This window comes from Dendrobium catenatum, unplaced genomic scaffold (assembly GCF_001605985.2).
Source record: "Dendrobium catenatum unplaced genomic scaffold, ASM160598v2 fragScaff_scaffold_665, whole genome shotgun sequence".
Lineage (NCBI taxonomy): Eukaryota > Viridiplantae > Streptophyta > Magnoliopsida > Asparagales > Orchidaceae > Dendrobium > Dendrobium catenatum.
This window is the reverse complement of record NW_021319127.1, coordinates 2,195,843-2,205,088: the sequence shown is the minus strand read 5'-3', so window position 1 is coordinate 2,205,088 and position 9,246 is coordinate 2,195,843. Positions and strand designations below refer to the sequence as shown.

The window sequence follows — 9,246 nt, the reverse complement described above, 5'->3', positions numbered from 1 at the left end:
CGGGTTGCCGGGTCAACCCGAAAACCCGTTTATTTTAAAAAAAATTTTGAATTCCCGCCTAGGCCTGCCCTTGCCAGCTGCCCGCTGCAAGCCCTGCCCGCTGCAAGCCGCTGCCCGCTGCTTCGGCAATCGCGACTTCGCGAGTCGCGACGCGTGCTCGCATCCCACTGCCGCGGTCCGACGCCGACGCGTGCCCACAGCCCACTGCTTGGTCCCGCGGTCCGCCGCTCCGCCTGGCGCAGTTCGCTTCGGCCTTCGTGCTCGCGAGCCCACTGCCGTCGTCGCTGCGCCGCTGCCAGCCTGCCACAACGTCGCTACTGCCTCTGCCTCGGGTCGACGGGTCGGGTCGTGTCAACCCAGCAACCCACGCGGGTCGGGTCCGGGTTTAGATAGTCGACCCGTTTGCAAAAACGGGTCGGGTTCGGGTTGACCCGTTTAGAGCCGGGTCAACTCGGGTTCGACCCGAACCCGACCCGTCGACCCGAATTGACACCCCTACTGAAAACTCGAAAATTAAAGTCTTCAAATCACCTAAAACAGTAAAACTACTCGCCTACTTATGATGATGGAACTAGCTCTTGAAGTTTTTATTGATCTTGCCAAAAGAATTTGCTACCAAACTTGCTATGGAACATGTCTGATAGTTCACGAAGCTCTTCCTTAGATGAACTCATCCTCAGCTTGGAACTAATCAAGGACTACCTAAGTACTTCAAAAGTGATCAGCCAATAAGGCTTGGACATTTTTTACAGTAAGCATGTTAAACCATATTATGTAAATGATAGGAAATACTCGAGTTCGCAAGTAACCCTAAGGTAATACTTGAGTTCACAAGCAAATCTAGTCGAAATTAGTACAAAATCAGTGAGAAAACTGCTGTCACAGAGAAAAACAGCACCCTCGCAGCAGGTTTTGCACCAAAACAGTGGAAAATAGGGAGGGAAAACAAAGATTTCACTAGTAGATGCAAGAAAACAATGAAAGATACAATGTTCTTAGATTTGAGAGGAAGAACAACTCTCCACAAGTCTCTAGCAAACCCTAGAGCACAAGTACACGATGAGATCTCAAATTACCATTCCAATTCAAGATGAAAACCCTAATTCTATCATTACTCCCTAATTAAGGCTAAAGGAGGGATACAAATTCCCTAAACACCCATGTAATTCAAAATTTTTCTCATAATATTGGATTTAACTCAAATTGGGGCCCACAAGGTCGTCTGCCCCCCTCCCTTTCCTGGCTAGTTCCGCCGGCTATAAACCAAGACCGGTCTCGGTCCAGCCGACCCCTCTTGGGCCATCCTATCAGTACTCCCCTCCCAAAAAATCACATTGTCCTCAAGTTGAAAGTAAGGGAACTACTGCTTCACAATCTCATAGGGCTCCCAAGTGGCCTCGTAGTCAGGAAGATCCTTCCATTTGATCAACACCTCTTTGTTTCCCTTTTTATCTAACCTTACCCCTTCCAACTCCACAGGAATCATGACCACCTCCAAATCCTCTGTCAATGATGTTGGTAATTCAGCACTAGCTGCATGCTCCCCTAGCGCTCTCCTCAGCTGTGACACATGGAACACCAGGTGAATGGTAGCGGAGGTGGGTAACTTCAGACGATACGCCACTGCTCCAATATTCCCCAAAATCTTATAGGGACCAAAGTACCTCGGGGACAATTTGTCGTCCCTCCTGTTAGCCACAGATTTCTGCCTATAGGGCCTTAGCTTCAAGTACACCTTCTCCCCTACTTCATATTGTATATCTCTCCAATGTGTATCTGCTCGCTTCTTCATGATTTGTTGTGCCATTCCCAGATGTTTCTTTAACTCCTCCAACACATGGTCTCTATCCTCTAGGTACTGCTCAACTGAAGAGATTGGTGTGTTCCCCCTCCCATAATGCACTAAGTGTGGGGGTCTCTTCCATAGAGCACTTTGAAAGGGGTCATTTGGGATGCAGAATGGTACGAAGTATTATACCAATACTCTGCCAATAATAACCATTTAGCCCACTTCTGTGATGTTTCCGAAGCAAAACACCTCAAATATGTCTCCAAGCTCCAGTTTACCACCTATATCTGTCCATCCGTTTGAGGATGGTAGGCGATAATTCTCTTGAGAACAATGCCCTGCATTCTGAACAATTCCCTCCAAAACTGACTAAGGAACACTTTGTCTCTATCAGACACAATTGATTCAGGCATCCCATGTAATCTAACCACTTCCCGGATAAATGCTGCTGCCACTGATGCCGTAGTGTACGGATGTCGTAGGAGGATGAAATGTGCATACTTACTGAGTCGGTCCACCACTACCAAAATGACTGTGAATCCCTTTGAGCGAGGTAGGCCGTCGATGAAATCCATGGACACTTCCTCCCATACTCTGTTTGGAAGTGCCAATGGTTGGAGTAACCCTTATGGTGCCATTGCCATGTATTTATTTCTCAGGCACACCTCACATCTTGCCACAATCTCTCCACATCTTTATGCATCTCCTTCCAGTAGAGCTCAACTGCTAGCCTTCTGTATGTCTTCTAAACTCCTAAATGGCCTCCAACTGCGCTGCCATGGAACTCCTGCAACAAGTGAGGAATATGTATGGAAGTTTGTGGCATCACAAACCTCCCTTGATACATTAGTCTCTCCCCCTCAATGCAATAACCAGGATGACTACTATTGTCTTTCCTCGTATCTTCCCTGATCCTTCCCAATTCTTCATCCAGCATGCTTTCTTCCTTGATGGCCCCCCAGTCAGCTATTAGGGGAACTAACACAGCTAATTCCTGGAGCTCCCCCACACATCTGAATAGAGCGTCAGCTGCTTTATTTTCCAAACCCGACCTATACTGAATCTCAAAATCATAGCCCAATAGTTTGAATAGCTATCATTGATGCTCCTCAGTCACCGTCCCTTGCTCTAAGAGGTACTTTAAGCTCCTCTAATCAGTCCGGACAATGAAGTGTCGACCCAAAAGATAAGGGCGCCACTTTTGGATGGCCAAGACAATTACACTGACTTCAGTCTTGCCCTGGTTGATAACACTTGATTGAAGTATTCTATAGGCATGTGGCTCTGCATCAACACTGCTCCCAACCCATATCCTGAGGCATCGGTCTCTACTACAAAGACCTGACTGAAGTCTGGAAGACCTAGAACATGAACAGTAGTCATGGCTTCCTTTAACCTCTCGAAGGCTTGGGTCGCCGCCTCTCCCCATGAAAAATTATTTTTCTTCAGCTACTCAGTCAAAGGCCATGCAATGGTACCATACCCCTTCACAAATTTTCTGTAATAACCAATCAAGCCTAGGAAACCCCTCAACTCCCTTATGTTCCTAGGCAGTGACCATTTTTGCATTGCCTCAAATTTAGTTTGATCCGCCGCCACTCCTTCCTGGAATACCACATGTCTCAAGTACTCCACACTTGCCTGAGCAAAGCTGCACTTCTTCAGGTTAGCTTTCAGCTGATGCTTCTGAAGCACTTCTAAGACCACTCTCAAATGTTTCAAGAGCTCCTCCACGGTATTGTTGTACACCAGAATGTCATTAAAAAAGATCAAGACAAACTTCTTGAGATGCTGCTTGAATACTTTGTTCATCAAAGACTAAAAAGTTGTAGGAGCGTTAGTCAATCCAAATGGTATTACCAGAAATTCATAATGCCCCTCATGTGTCCTGAAGGCTGTATTTAGAACATCTGCCTCCCTCATTCTGATCTGGTGGTATCCAAATTTTAAGTCCAACTGGAAAACATCACTGCCCCATATAGCTCGTCCAACAGCTCATCAATCACCGGAATTGAGAACTTGTCTGGTACAGTGCCCCGATTCAGAGCCATGTAATCCACATAGAATCTTCAACTCCCATCCTTCTTCTTGACCAGGAGAACTGGACTAGAAAAAGGGCTAACGCTGGATCTGATGATCCTCGCCTCTAGCATTTCCCAGATCAGCTTCTCAATCTCATATTTCTAAATCTGTGGCATCGGTGTCTTCTCTTCTTTCAAAGTAATGGCGTGCTCCAACTCCCTCTGAGGAGGTAAACCCTGGGAAGGTTGAAAAACCTCGTTGAACTGGTGTATGAGCGGCTGCACTGAAGATAGAACATTGTCTTCTTCTCTAGTCTGACCCTTTCCAGGCAGTGCAACTCCACTAAGTAGCCTCCTCCCTCCTCCTGGATGGTTCTGATTAGGGATTTGAGAGAAAGCCCCCTTGTCAGCCCTGCATCACCTGAATCATCCACAGTTCTTCCCCCCCCCCCTCACACCAGGTCCATCCTCCGTGTACCTCGAATTGAATCTTTGGCCCCCAATATCCGCAGCCACTTTATCCCTAGGATGACGTCAGTGCTCACTAATTCCAAGGGAAGTCCTCCCTCACCTGGATCCCCTGAATCTTCAGCACCACCCCTCTATACACTCCTCTACCCATTTCCAGCATTCCCGTGCCCATAATCACCCCATAGCCTCCTGTATCCACCAACTCCATCCCCAACAGCTCAACGATCTGGTTGGAAATGAAATTGTGGGTTTCCCCACTGTCAATCAACACCACCACCTCACGGCATCTATCTCTCCTTTCACTTTCATAGTGTGACTCGGAGTGAATCCCACTACAGAGTTCAGAGAGACTTCTGTCGCATCCAGGTGCAGCTTCTCTTCCTCTTCAGATCTGCTCCCACCTCCCTCCTCGTCTTCCTCGTCTTCACAGACAAGGAGAACATGAAGAGTTCGGTCATTGCACCTATGTCTCGGCATGTACTTCTCATCACATCTGAAACACAACCCCTTTGCTCTCTTGTACTGCATCTCCTTCTCTATCAGCTTTTTGAATTGTCCCCCATTTCCCCCTTCAGTTTTCTCCTTTGGCGCTTCCTCCAGACTCCCTGGTGCTGCCCCTTTTGATGATAAGAAGGTAGTAGTCATCTTGTATGATCCCCCTGAATAGTTCCCTCGAGCTACCTTTCAGATTTCTTCTGATCTTCCACCAACTGCATCAGCTCCATAGTCTTCCCTAGGTTCCTCGGCTCCAGCACCCTGACTGTTGTTTGTATCTGAGGTTTAAGCCCCTTCATAAAGTTTCCTTCTAGGGCTGACTCTAAAATATGATCCAATCTGCTAGCCAAGTACTCAAACCTGTCTCGGTAATCTGCCACAGTCCCCTCCTGAGTCAATGCAAAGAATTGCTCATAGAAGTCTCCTACCCCATCGGCTCAGAAACACTCTAATAAGCAATCTTTGACTCTCTCCAGCTCCGAATAGGCTCCCTCCTGTCACGCCACTGATACAATGCCAAGTCTTTTCCTTCCAAACAAAATCCTACCGCCGTCAGCTTCTCTTCCTCTGTCAACTCGTTGACAGCAAAGTAACGCTCCACCTTGTAGATCCAGACATCCAATCATGGTCGTTTTCACCCTCAAAGATGAGCATCTTCAGTTTCCTCACCCATGGGTCTCCCCGTGTCCCCTGAATCCTCCATACCCTCCCATTCTTCGAAAATGAGGTGCTCCCCAACTGTCACGATCTTCCCTCCGATGATTATACCCAAAACATTCATCGTATTCCCTTCTTCTCCCTTCAAAATTAGCGCCTCGGCGATGAAATTCTTCCCTTCTCTCGATGAAATCAGCACCCCTCAGGTCATTTTCGAAACTCATCTCCTCTCTAGAGAGTGACTCTACAAGTGGCATGTCATCCTCCCCTCGATCACCTCCACTTCCGGATTTCTCCTTCCCCTAAATGAGTTCGGATTTCCTCCTACACCGTGGCCTCCGGTGGTCTCTCTTGCTTCCGATGTCGTGGGACTTGTCTTCAACTCCAACAGTTTCTTCAACATTTCTTCCATTACCGTGAATTTCCCTCCTATCATTTCATTGTTGGAGGTGATTTGAGTTTGAAAGTCAAAGAACTTTCCCTCCAAATCTGATTTTAGTTGACCGATCTCACCTTCCAAGACCTCTACTTTCTTCCCGGCCATCTCTCTTCCCACGGATCACAAAGATCTTCTTCCGGTTGTCAAAAACATGCTTAAATTTCCAAATTTCAGCCACCAAAGGTCTACAATCGACGCTCTAATACCAATTTGATAGGAAATACTTGAGTTCGCAAGTAACTCTAAGGTAATACTTGAGTTCGCAACCAAACCTAGTCGAAATTAGTACAAAACCAGTGAGAAAACTGCTGTCACAGCAGAAAAACAGCACCCTCGCAGCAGGTTTTGCACCAAAACAGTGGAAAATAGGGAGGGAAAACAAAGATTTCACTAGTAGATGCAAGAAAACAATGAAATATATAATGTTCTTCGATTCGAGAGGAAGAACAACTCTCCACATGTCTCTAGCAAACCCTAGAGCTCAAGCACACAATGAGATCTCAAATTACCATTCCAATTCAAGATGAAAATCCTAAATCTATCATTACTCCCTAATTAAGGCTAAAGGAGGAACACAGATTCCCTAAACACCCTTGTAATTCAAAATTTCCCTCCTAATATTGGATTTAACCCAAATTGGGGCCCACAAGGTGGTCCGCCCGCCTCCCTTTCCTGGCTGGTTCCGTCGGCTGTAAACTAGGACCGGTCCAGCCGGCCCCTCCTAGGTCGGCCTATCAGTAAATTTACTTGTATTACTTATTTGTACTATTTCTTGTATCGTTGAACTTTAAACTAAATGTATAAATAGGAGGACAGAGGATGAGTGTGACACATTATAACATATAATGTCCACTTGAGTTACAACAGTGTGAACACTCAAACAAACATTTAAATAAAATTCCTAGATCTTTTCTCTCTAGTTCTATCTTTCTCTCTCTTCTTTCTATGTTAGACTTATTTTATACTTGCTAGTAAGCTTTTCACATTGTTCTTGAGCAAGATTAATCCCCACAGGGGATCAAGACATGCCTAATTAAACCTAATCTCAATCAAGATTGCCATTGTTAGTTGAAAGTTAATCTAAGCATGCAAGACCTTTCAATTTGAGCTAAATCAAAGCTATTCAATTCACACGTAGCGGTTATCAGCTAATTCATTAAGATCCAAGCAAATAAACTCTTTGAAATTAGAAGCCGACTTGCAACAGCAGATGTAACAGAATAAATGGACAGGCAGCTAACCTGATCATGGATGAACTTCCCAATCTGAAGAGCCCCGGCATGGGCACAGGCAAGAAGCACAGCCGACAAGGTCACTGCATTGTGCTTCACTGTCCCACCCCTCACCATATCTGAATACAAATTCAGTGCCTCTGCGGACAATCCAATCTGAGCATAAACAGCAATAATCGAATTCCAAGATACTACATCCCTGTCAATCATATCATCAAACACCTTCCTTGCCAAGCCCAAATGCCGGCTTTTAGCATAAGCATCCACCAAAGTATTCCATACTCCCACATCTTGCAAGCCAAGCTTCAGCACCAAACCATGAAAACCCAAAACCGCCAATTTCTCTGAAAGCCTCGCACAAGCTGACAAAACAGACACAGCAGCGGCAGAGTCCACTTCCACTGGCCCTTCCTCCGCCAAAAACTTTCGAAACATCGATATGGCATTATGGGAGGCATTGTTGCTCACGTAGCCGGAGATCATGGCGGTCCAAAGAACGGCGTTCGGGTTGGGAGATTCGTCGAACGCTTTGCGGGCATCGTTGGGATGGCGGCACTTAGCGTACATGTGGACAAGGGAGGAGGCAACGAAGAGGTCCGGATGGAGACCTAGGCTGAAGGCAATGAGGTGGAGCTGGCGACCAGAGGAATGTGCTTCAAGATCGGCGGCGGCTGCAAGGGCTGGCGGGAAGGAGGAGCGGTCGGGGGTGAGGCGGAGGCGGCGGAGCGAGGAGAAGGCACGGAGGGCGGAAGTAGCGTCGCCGTCCCGCGCCAGTTCGGCGATTGCGGAGTTCCATGAGGAGACGGAGGTGCGGTCGACTGCGCGGGCGAAGTGGGCTGCGAGGGTCCCGGCGGCGGCGGCGGAGGGGGTAGAGGAGAAAGTTTTGGTAGGGGCAAAACGGGATAGGGGTAGAGTGGGAATAATACAATTGAGCACAGCTGGGTTCTTCATTCCATTGGCTGTTCGTTGGCTCTATACATCTACATAAATATTATTACGTAATATAATAATACAATTATTTTAATAACCAATTTTTTAATTGATATGTATTATATTTGGCCTCTAAAAAATTTTAAAAATATATTTTTTGCCTCTGAAATGGTAATTTATTTTTTTTTCAAAGAACTAGTGATTTTACTGAAGGATTTCAAAATTCGTAGACCTGAAAATATTTTAATAAAATTATTAAAAAAAAAGTTTTTATAAGTTTGCCTAATATATTTATAAGTAAAAAATGAAAGCTATTGACAAATTTGTTAGTGATAAAAGCCCCCATATTTTCTTCTATGAGCCTTCCTTGGCTCAATTGTTAGTGATAAAAGCCCCATATTTTCTTCTATGAGCCTTCCTTGGCTCAATTGTGTGCTAGAAAATTTCTTAGCTTTTACAAAGTTTCAGCATGAACAGACAAAACAGAAATTTTTTAGGTAGATAACCTAGAAAGGGAAAAAACCATAGGGTCTAGCCCAGTTGTAAAATTCACTATATAATAAATGACACAAATATTTTTATTTCTTCACTGTAGAGAAGATAAAGAGTATAAAAATCAAATGTTTGCATATGGATGATCTATGCCCAAGAATAAGTCTTAATTTTTTCAAGAGAAATTTTAGAAAATTGATATTCACATATGGACAAATATACCCAACAATTGGGTTAAATCTTCATTTTATTCCAGAGAAAGCGATGATTTGTTAAGCTACTCATCGGTGATGCCAGTGGTTGCCGGTGTCAATAGATGATGGTCATGAGTGACGACGATATTTAGACAAGACAATTGATAAGTTGTGCGCTATGCATACTTAGTCTTAATTTTTTTAATTATATATCTATGTGCATGTGTGCCTACGTCTCTATAAATGCATCATAGGCTGGAGACATCAAGGAGAAGATGTTGATTGGAGATAAGATGAAGAAGTTGCAAATGAATAAGTGAAGACATTGCCTTATGGGCATATGAAGCATATGTGGAAGATAAATTGGTTTATATAGTTGCAAATTTTTTTAATTTGGTTAATCAGTATACATATTTGCAAGCTTTTTGAATTTGGTTAATTAGGACAAAATGGTCTAGTTTGATAGATGACACAAAAAGAGTGAAAGATATATAGAAGATGATGAAGTGAACAGAGTGAAAGGGAA

At 44.8% G+C, this 9,246-nt stretch overlaps 1 protein-coding gene across 2 annotated transcripts in view; it reads right to left on the bottom strand.

The window, feature by feature from the left end:
* LOC110092154 (pentatricopeptide repeat-containing protein At3g26782, mitochondrial) overlaps positions 1–8,064 on the bottom strand; it is a 14,315-nt gene extending 6,251 nt beyond the window's left edge. For both annotated transcript variants that reach the window (XM_020816567.2, XM_028695661.1), the window contains exon 1: positions 7,114–8,064. In XM_020816567.2, coding sequence (XP_020672226.2) covers positions 7,114–8,055 — 942 coding nt within the window. In that variant the 5' untranslated portion in view covers positions 8,056–8,064. The remainder of the gene's footprint in view (positions 1–7,113) is intronic.
* Between the last annotated feature and the right edge of the window lie 1,182 nt (positions 8,065–9,246).